This window comes from Zea mays, chromosome 7 (genome assembly GCF_902167145.1).
Source record: "Zea mays cultivar B73 chromosome 7, Zm-B73-REFERENCE-NAM-5.0, whole genome shotgun sequence".
Lineage (NCBI taxonomy): Eukaryota > Viridiplantae > Streptophyta > Magnoliopsida > Poales > Poaceae > Zea > Zea mays.
The window spans coordinates 41,279,786-41,298,169 of record NC_050102.1 but is presented as its reverse complement, the minus strand read 5'-3'; the positions used below and the strand labels follow the sequence as shown (position 1 = coordinate 41,298,169).

The window sequence follows — 18,384 nt, the reverse complement described above, 5'->3', positions numbered from 1 at the left end:
GCATATCCTTCAGCTTTTGCCATGACGTGATCGTTCCCAGACGGAGGAAAGAATACCACGTCTGAGCCACGCTCCTGACTGCCATGACGAAGAATTTTGCCATGACAGTCGTGTTGCCACCATATGATGATATGGTTGCCCCGTAGCTCATGAGGAACTACTTTGAATCATAATGCCCATCATACATGGGAAGTTTTGGTGGCTTATAGGATGGTGGTCATGGGGTAGCCTGCAGTTCTGCTGCTAGAAGAGAAGCATCATCAAAAGCAAAGTTACCATGATGAAAATCATCATACCGTTCGACATCTGTTGGGGACTTGTTCTCAAATGCTATGAGTTAAGAACAAGGCAACACAAAATGTTATTGGTTAAAGTCCTTCGTCCTTCGAAGCATTATTTCCCTTAGGACATAATGATCTTCAGACGAAGGTTATGAAGGACATACCTTCATCATCGCAGTATATATTAAAAGAAGAAACATATGAAACATGAGAAATGACATGAATAATCATATGACATTATTAATATATCTTTTCTATAACATCAAGAATAAACATAAACAATATTGAATTACATTTGTACCTTCGGCTCAATAGAAGGCAAAAGTCCAAGCATGACGCATGAGTGAATACAAGTCAGCGTGAACAGTATGGGGGTACTGTTCATCTATTTATAGGCACAGGACGCAACCTATGTAAAATTACATTCATACCCCTCATGTTTACTATTGACTTAAGGTCAATCTATCGAGGACTAGATAGCCTTTTCCTCTTTAAGTCGGTTCCTTTTTCTGCTACCGAGCCGAAGCTTCCTTGCGCGTAGCTTCGGAGCTGGTTCAACCTTCGTCCCGACCATGCTTTTCATATTGTGCACAGCTTCATCCCGAGTCCGAAGGTTCCTGTACATATATTACACTTGGGAAACATTGTTAATCATGTTTTTGAGGACCTTCAGAAGATGAAGGCCCCCAATAGTAGCCCCTCGCAGTATTAATTTGTTATAACAACGAATTTAGACTGCGACGTGAACGAAGGCTTTAAGCCGAAGGTCCGAAAAAACACCTTCCCTTTGCTAGAATAGCAACAGTCAATGACAAATGGGGTCCACCAAGTTGCAAAGCACTGGGCGTATAAATATGAACCATAGTGGCAGCATTTGATACGCTATTTCTGCCATTTGCGTTATTTTCTCAAACTTTTAGCTCTTGCCTCATTAGCTCTTGCCTGATTTTCGAGTTTTTAGAGCTTCGGTTTAAAGACATGTTTGCTCCAAATTTGAAAAGAAGAAGATGAGTGGAGAGAAGAAGATGACTAAAGAGAAGAAAACGATCGGGGAGACGAAGCTATATGAAGAGAAAAAAGTTGCAGATCCTTTCATTGCTGGATTTATTGAGTCCATGGTGAAAACAAATACAAAGAAAATTACTAAGGAAATCATGGAGGGTTTATCCAAAGATTCTGATGACAGTGATAGTTATGACGTGGAAAGTGGGGATGAAGACTCTGAGGATCGGCCATGGCGTCCAAGCCATACTATCTTCGGAAAATTGACTATCAAGCAAAGTCATATTGATGTCATGAGGGGGAGATATTTTTGCGACATGACTATTGTCAGAGTTGGAGGAGATAGCACTGCCCCAGCTTCGGAGGAAAACGAAGTTGTTATATACCGAAGCTTCTTGAAGGCTAGTCTTCGGTTCCCTTTGAGCAAGTTTGTGGTTGAAGTGCTAAAGATATACCAGATCACCCTCGAAGCTATAATCAGGATGGGGATATTTGTCTGGGCTGTAAGGAGCCAGGGGCTGGAGCCGAGCGCAAAGTGCTTCTACAGTATGCACGAGCTTTTATACGAGACGAAGGCTACTAGCAAAGAACAGTACCATAACAACTTTGGTTGTTATGGATTTATTGCTCACCCCAATGCAAGCCACCCAGTGCCAACATTTTGAAAGAGATGGCCCGGAGCCTGGATGGAGGAGTGGTTTTACGTTAAAATGATTTAAAGAAAAGGGAGGATATCAAGGAAATTATCCAGCGCCCCATCTGGTCCCGCTTCGGCCTCCGAAGGCCGAAGGTGGACATTGATGGCAAAGAAGCCTCTTCAACTGCCGAAGCAAGGCAAGCTGCTCTGATTATGCGGAATGCTGAAGAGCCGATTGTAGTGCCGAAGGTACCTACAGTCGGGCCAGCCGAAGCTAGAGATGATAAGGCTGAAGAGCCACAGGTGGAAGAAGTGATGATAACGCCAGAAATCCTGAGCCCACCGGCAGAGGCAGGTTTGTCAAAGATGCAGAAAATTCCTGCCGCAACTCCCAAGAAGAGAAGGATGGCCAGCGTATTAGACACTATTATAGATACCACGAAGGCCTTAACTCCTGCTCCTGCCAAGAAAACTGCCGAAGCTGCCAAAATCCAAGTCGAAGCCAAAGCTGGGCCTTCAGCGCCTACTGAGACGAAGGCCGTTGTGCCTGAAGATAAAAATGATCAACAGGCTTCAGATGTTGGCATGGCAGAAGGGCAAGACACGACAGAAAAGGAAAAATCTCTTGCCCCCGAAGCCGCTGTCGAGGATGCTGATTATATTTATCGTCATGCTTCAGGGGAAAATTTGTCCGAAGAAGAAGTTCTGGAAGCCAGACACTATGCTCAAAGACTGAAATATCCGAAGGGAGCCTTAGTGTTCAACGGTACCAACGAAGATGATTTCCTGTACTGTCTCCCGGATAACAAAGAAATATCCGTGTGTCGGGAGATAACTAGGAGTATGGGATTTCCAAAACTTGAAGAAGGTCTTTCGGTTCTGTCAAAAGATGAACTTGCTGATAGCCTCGCGTACAATAGCATAAAGGTATAAAAGTTGACTTTGAAGTTAGAAACGAAGTATTTTATTTTCATACTCAATTCTTTCCTCTTCTTTACAGGGCTTGATTCTTAGTAATGCCTTAAGGGCACAAAAGAATGCTGAAGACGAGAGCTGTACCATAGCACTCAACAACCTTCGTTCAGAGGTGATTGAGTTGAGAAATGAAGGCTTGGAAAAAAAATAAAATTTTGATTTCATTGGTGAACAAAGTAAAGGAGGACGAAGCTAATTACAAAGCTCAGGCCGAAGCCCAGAAAACCGAAATTGAAGACCTTCGGAGGCAACTGGCCGAAGCTAAGGAGAACTGCGCGCTTGCACAGGCTAATCAAGAAATCAGTGAATATTGGAAAAATAAGCTAGAGAAAAATGTTGAAGAACTTCGCGAATCCAAGGAAAGGTGCTTTGAGAAATCCTTGGATTGCGTGAAGAAATTAAAAACTAGCTTCGCCAAAGTGGGTGCCTACTCTGCTGAAGAAAACTTCATACGAGGCGACCCCGAGGGCGTTATTGAATGGATAAGTGGAGAAGCCAAAGCCTTCGAAGAAATTTTGAGTGATCGCGGGGATATTTGCACGTTTTCCTGTGCACGGGGAATATCAGCTATTCTGGAGAAGGCTGGATGTGATCATATTAAGGCCATAGCCCAGGCCGAAGCTGCCTTCTCCGTAGATGATACAAAGGATCCTTCAGCCGAAGCAACTTTAATGGGCGGGAAATTTTATAACGATGTCTGGGTGAACGGTGGCCGAGAGCTGGCCCACGAGATTATAAAAAAGAGTGAAAAAGACACCCACGATGCTCGGGCAGAAGCAAAGCGAGCTGAAGAAGCTGCAGAATAGGAAAGGCGTATAGGTATTATTTCTTGACTATTTAGCTTCGGTACTTGCTTTGTGGCTTCGAACTAATCTATTTACCTACTTCAGTTGAACTATCCCCGCCTCCGGAGCCGTACGATCCCCTAGCTGATCCAGAAATGAAGGAAGCATTGGAAATAATAAACATGGCAGACTCCATCATTGACGAAGTCATCGACAAACCCTTGAATGAAATTGCAGAAAAAGTCCTTAGAGAGGAATAGATTTTATTGTAATAATATTTTGAAATGCTAGAATATATGGAACAATTGAAAGAAGGTTAGGCTTCTATTGTAACAAAACTATGTGACATTTGGTGTATGTAACATTGAATCGAATATGTAAATTATTGTAATTTATTTCTTTGCGATGCATGAAATTTACACACATACCGTTTTTTAGCCTTCGGCGAAAAAACACCTTCCCTTATTTTCATGCTTCGTAAAGAAAGAGATCCCTTATTGACAAGGCTGATAAAACTGTATTTCCCGAAGCTTACTCGTGCCTTATCACATTTTCAATTTGACGAAGCATTCGCTGAAGATTAGCTTCGTATTCGATTCTTGTGCTGGTGATGCAATATGATGTATGATGTAATGTTATGTGAAATGATGTGATGATATGATGCAAAATGATGAGGATGCCGAAGACACACACCCACACGCCCACATTGGAATACACAAGCTCTGCATCCCCTTAGGAACGACTTTTGAGCTTCTTCACCTTCTATTTCGGTGATATAAGTTCTACATCCCCTTAGGAATGTCTTTTGAACTTCTTCGCCTTCTATTTCGTCGGTATAAGTTCTGCATCCCCTTAGGAACGTCTTTTGAACTTCTTCGCTTTATATTTTGGTGGTATTTGGCTCTGCATTCCCTTTGGAACGACTTTTGAGAAGAAAACTTACGCTGCGCTCCCTTAGGAACGACTTTTTGTAGCTTCATCAATTTCGGCTCTACATTCCCTTAGGAACGACTTTTGAGCAGAAACTTACACTGCACTCCCTTAGGAACGACTTTTTGTAGCTTCGTCAATTTTGACTCTGCATTCCCTTAGGAACGACTTTTGAGCTTCGTAAATCTTTGAAGAAGATATATTTCATGTTGGCACATGCAAAATCATTATGAGAAATTAAAACAAAGTTTTCATTGCTTGTTCCACATACAGAAAGCAAAATGACGTAAAAAGTAAAAGTATTTCAGAAGTAGGATATTGCTCAGTAAATGTTCTTTGATTCTGGTACGGTGCTGTTGACCGTACGAGCTTCGGACTCCTCCCTGAAGTCACGTTGCTGTTGTGGGTGTTGGTGCCCTTCTGACTGTTGGCTTCGGGTATAAGTAGGTTGAAATGGTGGTGGCGGTGGGAGCTGAGGCCAGGAAGCTTGTGAATGGCTTGCCGAAGCGACAGAAGCTGCAGGTTGGTTGCCCACATATTCTGGTATGTAGAGAGAGTGGCACGAAGCAGTATGTAGGACCTGCTTCGGCTGATTCTGCCGGGCTTCTGCTTCGGCGATCTCTTTTTTCTTTTGAATGGTGATCTGGCATGTCCTTGTCGTGTGGCCCTTGTCTTCACCATAGAATAAGCAATAGATTTTTCTAGGTTGATCCCCATACCTACCTCCAAAGCCCCTGCCGCCTCAGCCCCTTGGAGCTGGTGGCCTGAAGGAGCTTTGCTGCTGTCCTGAAGACTACGAGCTGTGCTGTGACCTCTGAAACTGGCCTCCTTTGTCATCGTTCTGAATGGAGCTGTGGATTGATCTGGCATGCCTAGGGTGGATTCTTCCTCCGAAGCCCCTAGTCATCTCAGAAAATCTATAAGCTTCCTCCCTTCTTTGGCGGAAGTCATTGTCAGCCCCGATGTACTCATCCATTTTCTGAAGTGGCTTCTCCAGAGTGTGGGGGGTTTCCTGGCGAAGTATTGAGTCGTAGGCCCTGGTCGAAGACCTTTGATCATGGCCTCAATGATGATTTCATTAGGCACCGTAGGCGCTTGGGCTCTTAGGCGCAAGAACCTTCGGACGTATGCCTGAAGGTACTCCTCATGGTCTTGAGTGCACTGGAACAAGGCCTGAGCAGTGACTGGCTTCGTCTAAAACCCTTGAAAGCTGGTGACCAGCAAGTCCATAAGCTTCTGCCATGACGTGATTGTCCCTGGCCAGAGAGAAGAGTACCATGTCTGGGCCACACTTCGGACTGCCATGATGAAGGACTTTGTCATGACTGCAGTATTGCCCCCGTACGAAGATATAGTTGCTTTGTAGCTCATCAGGAACTGCTTCGGATCTGAGTGTCCATCATACATGGGGAGCTGAGGTGGCTTGTATGATGGGGTCCATGGTGTAGCCTGCAATTCTGCTGATAGAGGAGAAGCATCATCAAAAGCAAAATTTCCATGATGGAAATCATCATACCAATCATCATCATTGTCGAAATTGTCCTGACAAAACTCTCTTTGTGGAGGTCTTCGGTCCTGGTCATCTTGGGTAAGATGACGTATTTCTTCAGCAGCTTCATCGATCTTCTTCTGTAGATTGGAAAGATGAAGCATTTTCTCTCTCTTCCTTTCGACCTGTTGATGGATAGCTTCAAGATCCCTTATCTCCTAGTCCAACTCCTCCTCTTGGGGTGTTGGACTTGTAGCCTTTCTCTTTTGAATTCGAGCTTCGCGCAGGGTGTCCTGGTTGACGTCTAGTGGCTGTAGTGCAGCCCCTAGCCCTGAAGAAGTTTTCTTCGGCGGCATGACGAAGGTCATGGCTTGCCGAAGGTGGTCGATTGAGTTCACCGGAGGTGGGCGCCAATGTTGGGGACTTGTTCTCAAATGCTATGAGTTAAGAACAGGGCAACATAAAATGTTAATGGTTAAAGTCCTTTATCCTTCGAAGCATTATTTCCCTTAGGACATAATGATCTTCAGACGAAGGTTATGAAGGACGTACCTTCATCATCGCAGTATATATTAAAAGAAGAAGCATATGAAACATGAGAAATGACATGAATAATCATATGACATTATTAATATATCTTTTCTATAGCATCAAGAATAAACATAAACAATATTGAATTACATTTGTACCTTCGGCTCAACAGAAGGCAAAAGTCCAAGCGTGACGCATGAGTGAATACAAGTCAGCGTGAACAGTACGGGGGTACTATTCATCTATTTATAGGCACAGGACGCAGCCTGAGTAAAATTACATTCATACCCATCATGTTTACTATTGACTCAAGGTCAATCTATCGAGGACTAGACAACCTTTTCCTCTTTAAGTCGGTTCCTTTTTCTGCTACCGAGCCGAAGCTTCCTTGCGCATAGCTTCGGAGCTGGTTCAACCTTCGTCCCGACCATGCTTTTCATATTGTGCACAGCTTCATCCCGAGTCTGAAGGTTCCTGTACATATATTACACTTGGGAAACATTGTTAATCATGTTTTTGAGGACCTTCGGAAGACAAAAGCCCCCAACATCATCGTTGCTTGGGCTTTCTTGACAAAGCTCTCTCTGTTGTGGCCTTCATCCTTGGTCGTCTTGCGTGATATGATGCATTTCTTTGGCAGCTACATCATTCTTCCTCTAAAGTTCAGCTAGTCGAAGAAGCATCTTCTCTCCCTTTCTCTACATTTGCTAGTGTATAGCCTCTAAGTCTCTGATCTCTTGGTCCAGCTCTTCCTCCTCTGGTGTTGGGCTGGTACATTCCTTTTCTGGTTTCGGGCTTCTCTTAGAGAGAGCCCCTCTTGGTTGATGTCCAGCGGCTGAAGAGCAGCCCCTGGCGCTATTGCCTTCTTCGGCGGCATGACGAAGGTGTTGCTCGAGCTGTTGCTGAAGGTGGTCGTTTGAGTTCACTGGAGGTGGGCGCCAATGTTGGTCACTTGTTCTCAAATGTTGTGAATCAAGAACAAGGCAACACAATTGTTAAAGGTTAAGGACCTTCGTCCTTTGAAGCATTATTTCCTTTTGGATATAATGATCTTCAGACAAAGGTCGTGAAGGACACACCTTCATCATTCACGAGAATAAGAGTACATAGAGATAATAGATGTAATCTATTCATTCATACACATATGTATATTTCATAATGTACACATGAACATTAACAGAATTTACATCACAATGATACCTTCGGCTTGTTCGAAGGTGTTGACGCGAGGGCAATTACAATCTAGCGTGAACAGTACGGTGACCCTGTTCGCCTATTTATAGGCACGGAACACAGCCCGGGTAAAAGTACATCTATGACCTTAACATTTATTCATAACTGTAACATAAATCATTAGGGACTAGCTAGTCTTTTCCTCTTCGGCTCGGCTCCATGTTTGATCTTTGGCATCACTTTAAGCCAAAGTTGTTTCACTTTGGTTATAGCTTCAGTCGTTCATTGTCGTCACTTCCGGGCTATGCCTTTGTCTCGAAGATCTTCAGCGAAGGAGAACACTCCAATCATGAATTGAAGCTCCCTCTGATAATCAATATTATATTGTAAGTACATTGTTAGTCATGTTTTTGAGGACCTTCGGAAGATGAAAGCCCCCAATAGAGAGTGCACGAATCAAAACGATAGAGTCACAGCTCAAAAACACGCTCAAATCTCTCTCTAACAAATCAAAAGTGTGGTCGCAAAGTCTTGGAGTTGTAGTATGCTCTTGTGATGCTTGAGGTACAGCTCCATGGTGTCTAGGAGGTCCTTTTATAGCCCTAAGGAACCTAGGAGCCGTAGGAGCTTCATTTGGAAGCTCCTAGCCTTCCCTGTCTGTGGGTGCACCGTACTATTCAGTGGTGCACCAGACAGTGCATAGTACAACAGTCGAGGATCCCTGATTGGTCATTTTTCATCTCAGACGGGCACCAAACTCTCCGGTGGGGGGGGGGCACGGGACTGTTCGGTGCTCCATCTGACCATTGAAGTTGGCTGACGTGGCTGATAATCGTTGGCTGTCCTCACACGAACTGTCCGGTGGGTGGCACCAGACCATTCGATGATTTATAGCTAGCAGGACTTGGCCGAGCCCAAGAGATGACAGTTCGGCCGTACAGTCTTCGGACTGTCCGGTGCACACGAGACTGTCTAGTGCTGCCCAGACCAGCCCATCTTCTTCCTTTTCATACCAACTTCCTTTTACTTCTTTTGTCTTGACTTTAGATGATCCCTAGCACTTAGACAAACATGATCAGCACCTAAAACAATTGACTAAGTGCTCGAAACATATCTTTATCACTTTGATCCATAGAGGTTTGCAATGTGCCCATTTTCAAGCCCAAAAGTGCTTTTCCTTAGTTTTCTTTCTAGACACATGTGCTCATGCTCATATGAGAAGGGTTGGTTCAGTAATGTGCTGAGCATTTTATCACCAAAACAACTGGCCCAAGGGCACATTTACCTTTCAATGGTTCATCCTAGTGCTCCAGATGCGGGATCTCCAAGGTATCCACATGTACAGGGAGGAAGGGACGTGTACCGAACTGCTAGATTTGTGACGGCGACGTGGCAAGGGTGAGAGGGGCGCGATAGTTGGTGTGCAGGTGGGTAAATTAGGTTAACCCTAACCACACCTCCACCCTACATTATACAGGTGTACTAGTGGGCTTCTGACTTCGAGGCCCATCAGCAACCCTAAATCCAGTCTAATTCGGATCCTATCCAAGTTAGGATTTCTTCCCCTTAAGTGTGTGATCCTATAGATTGACGTATACAAATATATGGCCTGAGTACTCTTATTTATCCCAATAATTGACAATGGCCTCTAGTAAGACATGCCAACTCCTATGTATACATAAAGATCATATCAGACGAACCATCACAACGTTACGTGCATGTTGTTCCCTTTATCTCACGATATTTGGTCTGCCTCTAAGCTAACCTCTCTTTCTTGATACTGTGATTTGGAATATTTTCATAAGTTAACCCTTAACCCTCGCATGACCATGCATTTTTTGATTCAATCACTCGAGGGGCCTAGAAATATCTCTCCCATCTTGTCTGATCATGTCTCACAACATGTTTTCTGATAAACCAAAAACTACCTTTATAACTACCAGTTATGGAGTAGCGTTGATAGTCCCTATGTAGGCCAGTTCACATCTTAAGAACATGCGACAATCTCAGGTCTAAGGACACAATGTACATGTTGCAAAAAATAACTATTTTACGAAATCTCACATTGGGTCGGTTCAGCCTCATGTCATACATACGCTCACATTATTAGTTTGACATCTTTATAACTATGACTTGTGAAACATAGTCATCAACTAATATATGTGCTAGTCATAGACTCTGACTAGGGACACCTTTTAGAATAAACATACAAGTAAAGAATCTCACAAACAATTCATATAATTGATAATCAATACAAGGCGCCTTTCATGGATATTCAATTAAGCAATATATTCTTGGGAATCTCTCTAATGGCATTCTTATCTCTATGGCATATTTCTAATAGAGTGTTCTTATAATGGTGTGCCATTGTCACTGCGAATCTCTCTAATGGCATTCTTGGGAAAGTCATTTTGCAACCAAAGAATGAAGTCTCGAGCATGAGTGAAAGCTTCATTATTCACCTCCATGAAGAACACCCAAGAGTAGCAAGAAAAGTCATCAACAATCACTAAAACGCACCACTCCCCCCAAAAAAAGAGTAAAGCCCAACTAGACCAATTGTGTCCATGTGAAACAACTCATCGGGTTGCTTGGTCACCACTTTGGTGACCGCGGATTGAGAAGCATCAACCATTTTTCCATGGCAACAAGCGTGACAAACAAAATCTTTCTCATACTTCAATTTGGGCAATCCCTGTATGCGGTCAAGTGAGCTCAATCAAGCCAAAAGATGAAAGCTCTAATGACCTAACCTCCTATGTCACTTCCAAATCTAAGATCCTGCCACAAGACATCGAGAAGAGCCAAAAGATTGAGAAAAATCAGCACAAAAGACTCGTCCAAATGGGGAAATATGGCAAACAAGATCCCCTTGTCATCCAAAACACAAGAAAGACCATTCTTAAAGCGCACTTCAAAATCGTCCTCAAGGAGTTGCGAAATGGAGAGCAAATTAAAATGCAAATTGGAAACCAAAGTAATGTCCTTAAGAACAAAGCTCTCGTTCACCTGTACGGTTCCGCAAGAGACAACCTTGCCTCTTGAATTATCATTGAATATGATGTGTTCCTTAGCAATCACGAAGTCGAGGTTGGAGAACCATCTAGAACTTCCGATCATATGGTGCGAATAGCTAGAATCCATGAGCCATGTGTTCTCCAGGCCTCCATCCTCAGAAGTGGAGTCGTCGTCGTTGTCCTTGTCATTACTACCCACCACATCCTCACCAAGTGCCATAGTGCAAAGGCCTCCTGCGGTGTCAACGAAGAAGCAGAGTCCGTTGAGCTTGTCCTCAACCCGCCTCTCGAGCTCCTCGTCGTTCGAGGAACAAGAAGTGTCTTTGGAGTCGTGGTCTTGCCCTTATGGAGGTACTTCTACTTGAGCGCCTCCTTGTCAAACCCCCCTTGGACTTGTGCTTGCATGACGTGTTAGCGCTTGCCCTTACACCTGTAGGAAACGGTGATGCCTAAGAGGGGGTGAATTAGGACTTCTAAAAATATATCTAAACTAGGCCACAAATAAATTCCCTAGAACAAAACCTATGCAAATAACTTAACTAGATTGTGTAAACTAAGTTTTGACTATGTTTGCTATCTCTACTGCAAAAGGAGTTATGCAATCTAAGTTCCAATCCTATATCTATACTACTTCATAAGACAGTAGTGTAGGCGTCCACACGGTGCACGGTTCTGCCCCTCCACGCCCGCCCTTGCCTCCGTGATCCCCGTCGGCAAACCCCACTGTCATCCTCCCCCGCCTCCCTTTTATCCTAGCCCGCCCCTTCCATACTCCTCCCCGCACAATGATAAATGAATCTATACTATGTCTTAAGACAGTAGTGTAGGTGTCCACACGGTGCACGGTTCTGCCCCTCCACGCCACCCCTGCCTCCGTGACCCCCTCCCCTCGCCCCCCGACCGTGATCCCCGCCGGCAAACCCGACCGTCATCCTCCTCCCCTGCCTCCCTTCCATCCTAGCATGCCCCTTCCATACTCCTCCCCGCACAATGACAAACAAATGAATTAATGAATCAATCATCATAGCCTAGGCCCCTCCTCCGCTGCTCCACGTATCCGCCCCCACCATGCCCGCGAGGCTCGTGACGTGACGCAGCCGGGACAGATGCCTCGCGCCACCGATCGAGTTAATGGACGCCGAGGCTGGCGTCGCCGGCATCGACCAGCTGCGGGTAGGGGGCCATCTCTCATTCTCTCATTATCGTGATTCCGCTCTCCTCCTCCTTGCCTGTCGTTGGTGGAGACGTTGGTGTTGGTCGACCTCAGGGTGGGCATCGAACAGCCCATGCCCGCCCACCCTAGTGGTCTGTGCGTGTGCCCCCGTCGTGATCGGGGTTGTCCTTGCAGGGGGTCGGATTTAGGGGATTCCAGTGCGGATTAGATCGATCTCTCTGTCTCACCTGATTCATTCCTCCCCCTAGGTTCCAATCTAAAGGGCACACGACATAGTACTCAAATGTTTCGATTCTGTCGCGGCGACAATGGTGGAGCGAGAAGCTGAAACTTGAGCCCATCTTATGTGTTTTGATTTTAACCGGGGATCACTAATGTTAAGCAGAGATGGACGTATATTCTATATCACCATGTTGTTGTTATATATAAACAGTCGTAATTAACGAGCATTGTGCTACTACTACTTTAGAGCGAGCATTGTGCTACTACTATTTTAGAGCGCTGCTTTGAATATGCGGAGCATGGTTCCTAACGGATGTCGTTCTGCCTTGCAATTTCAGCGGAGGCAGTACTACATGAATCTATTGCTTTTGGCTTACCAGAGCTTTGGTGTTGTTTACGGTGACCTAAGCACATCACATCTTTACGTTTATAAAAGCACATTCTCTGGAAAGCTCAATTAGTACCAAGATGAGGAGACAATGTTCGGTGTGCTTTCCCTCATCTTCTGTACCTTCACTCTGATTCCTTTGCTGAAGTATGTCACTATTGTGCTGAGTGCTGATGATAACGGGGAAGGTGCCTATAAATCTGTTTCTTAACATCCCTTGTCTTTTCATGTGCCTGGATGGAGTGGGATTAGTTTGTTGTAATCCAGCATGTATATCGGCTAGCAACGATATACAAGAAAATTAAGGCTATATTGTTTATCGTCCTAATAAATCTTATATTAAATGAATAATATCCCTTAATGTATCTTCTGAAAGAAGGACTATCTTGGCACTTGTAGCTTACAAATGACTAAGGGATGCCTACACTTTTGTAGGCAGACCATTTGCTCTCTATTCGCTTCTTTGCAGGCATACAAAACTCAGCTTGCTGCCAAATCAACAAGCAGCCGATGAGGAACTATCTTCATACTACAGAAATGGGTTTGCACCTCGCAATGGATCTTCACCTTGGTTAAGAAGATTTCTGGAGAAGCACAAAAAAATGAGAGTTGTGCTTCTTCTCATAGTTCTTTGTGGCGCTAGCATGGTGATTGGTGATGGTGTCCTCACCCCAGCAATCTCAGGTGGATACTTACCACAATAATCTATTTGATTTCCTCTTATGTTGAGCAAAATTGCAGTTATCAACCTTTTCTATATATTTTTATCATGCTTCATTCTGCTTGTTCTTTTCTTGCAGTCCTCTCATCTATGTCTGGATTACAAGTTCGAGCTATTGGTTTAAATCATAGTAAGTACAAATCATCTCTGTGAACTCATAACTCTTGATGCAAAAATATTGAAAACACACCTGGTTTTTGTGGGAGTACCAGCAGTTGCAATTTATGTCAATTTGTAAATTTGTTTAATAAATAGTAGAAGAAATTTCAAAGAGCTATATTTGGGTTCTCAAAATTATCACAGAACTATGCATTTTAGAATTATTATCATAGAACTATATAAATTTGTTTTAGAATTAAGGGCATGTACAACAATGTGACTAATATCGACTTTACACTAACTCAAGATTGGTGTAAACACATGCCATACAAGAGGTTCGCGGAAGCGATTATCATGGCCTTAAAGAAATATAAGGTTGCTTACAACAAGAAACATTCTGGATGGGCGGAGGATATTTTTAAGTGGGAACATACAATTCGGACTGGTGTTCCAATTGACTTAAGATGGTATTTTCTTCGTAACACCTTCTCAGCAGTTTAAATTTGTTCTATGATAATCATTGTATAAAACATAGTTGGCCAAACATTATTCTATAGGCTTAATACCAGCTACCTCGTTCTACAAGCTATGACTATGTAGGGGAATGACAGACGAATGGAATTTGTTAGGGTGAGTGTAGTACGTTCGTTTTATGTTCAAAATATACATTCCGGTCATATAATACAATTGACGTTTTCTTCTCTTATGTCTTTGTCTATAGGATGCAAAGATTCTTCGAAGTAATTTTGTGATTGATCTGTTAAGTTATGAGGACAATTCGTGCCGATATGTCATCCCTGCAAACATACAACAGAGACTTATCGATATCGCTAAAAAGGATTAGCTGATTAGTGTACGGTTGTCGACACATTTGTCTGTAATTAAAAATTCTAAATTAACTTTTTAGAAATAATTTGTGTGATATTTATAATGTTTTCCACATGGATTTTGCATATTATAGTGATGTTTGTCGTTCAGTATCAATATTTCATATAAATTTTTTACTTCTATCGCAACGCACGGGCACATACCTAGTAATCTACACTAAGAATAGTAAAGATTGTAACTTCAGTAGAGAGAGTAAATGTGGAAGATTAAATAGCTAGAAGAGAAAGCAAACTCTTGTGGACGATGCCGGTATTTTTACCGAGGTATCTGGAACCACGCAAGGTCCCGACTAATCCTCGTTGGTGCGCCTACGAAAAGGGTAGCCCACATGAGGGTCAAGCACCATGGTCGAGTAACTCCGTAGAGAGTTGCGGGCCTTCTCCACGTGCAAGTGGTGCTCCGCTTCTTACTCCTCTCGGCGGCTCCCCACCGTCTCCACTATCGAGCTTCCGATCGAAATGTCGCGGGCCTCGTTTCCTCCAGTACACGGTGGTGGCTGTGTCACAAACGCAATTGACACGGTCTCGCAAGACTTTTGTCCCACTCGATACAATATTACACGCCTCGTGCAAGAGCCAAGGGGTTAAGTGGGTTTTTTGTAAACTCACTCAACTAACTAGGGATCACCTAGAGCAAGCGCAATAGCGGTCTAACTAACCTAAGCACTTCACAAAGCACTACGCAAATCACTGAGTGATTCTATTAAGCACTTGGGTGTTTGAGAATTTGGAGATGTGTATAACCTTCCTTAGTATGTTGCTTGGGCTCCCACACCTTCAAATGCCAGGTTCGGTGAAGTATATATAACCCTCAACTCGAATATAGCCGTTGGAAAGCAGTTCTGCACATTCTGTGGCGCACCTGACAGATGCACCAGACTGTCCAGTGGTGCACCGGTCATGCAACGTATACTAGCCATTAGAGGTAGCCGTTGGAACTTTTGAAGGTTGCACATCAGATATGGCGCACCGGGCAGTCTGGTGTGCACCGGACAGCCTATGCAGAACAAGATTGCTTGTCGTATTTTGGCCAAAACTTTTAGCTCCGAACTTCGATTTCGATGATCTTGTACTTTTTGAAAATCTTATAAAATCCTGTATATACCAGAGTTGAACCCATATAATTTTGAGTAATTTGGCACACCAGACAGTCCAGTGCAAATAGCTTTTGTGTTGCTGCAGTTTTTCAGCACTTCCAACTTTATATTGTGGGCATAACTTTTAGCTCTGAGCTGCGATTTGGATGATCTTGGAATTTTTGGAAAGCTTATAAAATTCTATACACCTCAGAGTTGAAGCCATGTCAGTTTGAGTATATTTGATATCGTTAAACACTTCCAATTTAGTCAGCCCTTTCTCTCAACTTTGTCAACTTCACTTTTGTTTTGTGGCTTGGCATCCCAGTTCTACTTCTTGATGTGTTGGACCCTTAGCATGTATAAAGTGTCTTGAATATGACTTTGTAATATCTTATATGTGTCTTATATTGTCTTCTTTGAGGTGTTCCATCCTCAGAGCCTCAGTCCAATCCACTTTGCATCCTATGAACTACAAAGCACAAACACTTGGGAAACATTAGTCCACAAGGTTATGTTGATTATCAAACACCAAAATCACTTAGCCAAATGGCTTGGGTCAATTTTCCTTACAACGCCGAACCAGAGTGTTGGGGTCTCTATCGCCGAAGATTCTTGAAGTGTTACATTATGCACTAAAACATGTTTCAGGTGCTATCCAAAGAGTGAGGAAGCTAACCTTCATCCAAACTGGCAGGTAAGACGGGAGCGAAGCTAAGAAGCTTGACGAACGAAGTCAGACAAAGAGGCTTCGGCTTCATGGCATCAATGTATGAAGCATGCGAGGAAGAGAAGATTCCAAAAGCCTGACCAGCGCGACTGACATAAGAAAAGACGACTTTGCCCTCATGAGTGTCATATATCATGTAAATAGGACTCATGGGCATGCTTGTAATTTTATACGAAGTTGTACCTCACCACTATAAATAGAGGAACAATGCCATGCATCAAGGAAAGGAATAAACGGAACATGCTAGAATCGCTCTGCCTTCGAAGGTGTTTCCATTTAACTTTCGTGCTTTTGTTTGTAAAGCCAAATGTATCTTTGTAATCATTCATATAAAAGATGATAGAGTTAAATTGATTTCCTTAAATGACTTATTTTGCTACGTTAGTTTTCTGCTAGGATTTGTTGTATGATCTTTATTTATTTAATACGAGCTAAGGTTTCATTATCATCTCAATTCCTCCCTTTGATCAACTCCCTTTGACAAAGGGAATTTGTTAAAGGGAGGAAGGAAAGTATTCTCATTTGTGTTGCTTTGTTCTTGGTTTCTCTTAGGAGCCAAAAGCAAGTGACCAACATATAGTTACATATTTATTAATACAATCAACTACATCTACAGTTTACCCCATGGGGGCCTTCTCATGCACATAAAAGTCTCTATCCTTCTATGCTCTTGTTCAAACATACTTGATGCACTAAAACGATGACCTAGAAAACATAGTGTTTGATAGAATGGTGCTTAAGCCAAGCAACGTAGCCCGAGGTCTAGAGGTAGCACCCCAAGAAGAATTACTAAACTTGTGGTATGAACAAGCCTACCATGATGAGTGTTTGGTCCTAACAGGGGGACCCGAACAAGAGAGATGACAAGAGTGCAACGACACGACAAATGCGAAACAATGGTTCTCAAATATCTTATCAACCGTCCCTCATCCTGTCTCGATGGGGGTATTTATAGGGTAGCTAAGGGCCAACCTCCTAAAGTACATGCTTGCCAAAATTGGTTACCACCACATCCTTAGAATATCTTGTACAACAGCAACATTGAGGCAATACAAACCTTACATTACAGGCAACCAATTACATACCACACTAATATTCGTGTGGGTCCATTACTAACAGATGGGTCTTCCTTTAGCTGTTGGAGGCCCATGTAGTCACCATAGTCTCCCTTAGCTCTTGAGTGGGGGAAGTCTTCAAGGCCTCCGCCAGGGACTATGCATGCCACCCAAATGACGAGACCAAGGTCTTCAACACCTTCTAGGTCACTCGTGGATCAAAAGGTCTTTGGTAACGCTCCTGCGATCTTTCGATCGGGTCCTCGAGTGCTTGACGTGGATAACTAAGCCCACATGTTTAGACCTTCCCTTGCTTTGCCATCTGGACAAAGTCCTCGCTGTGGCCTTTGGAGCCTTCAATAGACAAGAAGTGGTCGTAGACTCGATCAACTACATCGACAGGTCCGACTTCCATGGAGCAAAGTCTTGGAAGTCCTCATGACCTTTGGCGTACCTACATTCCTAGGAGCGAAGTTCGATGATTGATTAGACGCAGCCAGCTAGAGAATGACATCTCCAACATTGCGCCACGACCAGAGGCGTGAGCCCTGGTACGACTCCAAGGATAGAATAAGAACATGGTAGTTGAGCTTAGCTAGTGGAATTCGAGGTTCATGTAACCTCTCTTATGTATTGCACTATAAAATAGAGGGATAGGGTAATGTTTAGCCATATTCAAGACCGGGTTCAGGGTTCACTCTTCATTTAGGGTATGCATAAAAATAAGTTAGGACTATTAGGCTAAAATTCCTACCACAAACTAAGATGTGGAGGAGAGCTAGGTCTTGGTGCTCACTGGTTGAGATTCATTATTTTTTATTCATCAATTGATAATTAGCAAGAGGAGGCTGGAAATTACTTAAAGCTCTCTAACTGTCCTCGTGTTGGTTCATGCTCGTGCCCAAGTTCCCTACTACTATCGACCAACACTATGCTCCTTCTAAGACCGTCTTCGGTGGATAATGCAAAATAGGAGACGCGGTGACACTATTTGACATGGTTTACGGAGGAAATAGACAACCTAATTGTCTCTCTTTAGTACCTTTTGTACTCTGATATTGCTATTCAACGACAATATCAGTTTTAATGTAATTTTTTTTCTATAGTTTTATAGGTATTTAATTTCATATTTATAATTATGTCGAGAGAGTTTTATTTAGATGAAATTTACTTTCTCTCTTTTTTAAAACACTGCCATGTCATCGAAAATAT

General features: G+C 43.3%; 1 protein-coding gene across 1 annotated transcript; it reads left to right on the top strand.

Moving 5' to 3' along the window:
* The first annotated feature begins 12,528 nt into the window (after positions 1 to 12,528).
* LOC103633843 (probable potassium transporter 2) lies at positions 12,529 to 13,640 on the top strand. Its single transcript, XM_020541526.2, has 3 exons — positions 12,529 to 12,792; positions 13,040 to 13,288; positions 13,405 to 13,640. Exons 1-3 carry the CDS (start codon positions 12,696 to 12,698, stop codon positions 13,476 to 13,478), a joined length of 420 nt encoding a protein of 139 aa, XP_020397115.2. The 5' UTR covers positions 12,529 to 12,695; the 3' UTR covers positions 13,479 to 13,640.
* The last annotated feature ends 4,744 nt before the right edge of the window (positions 13,641 to 18,384 follow it).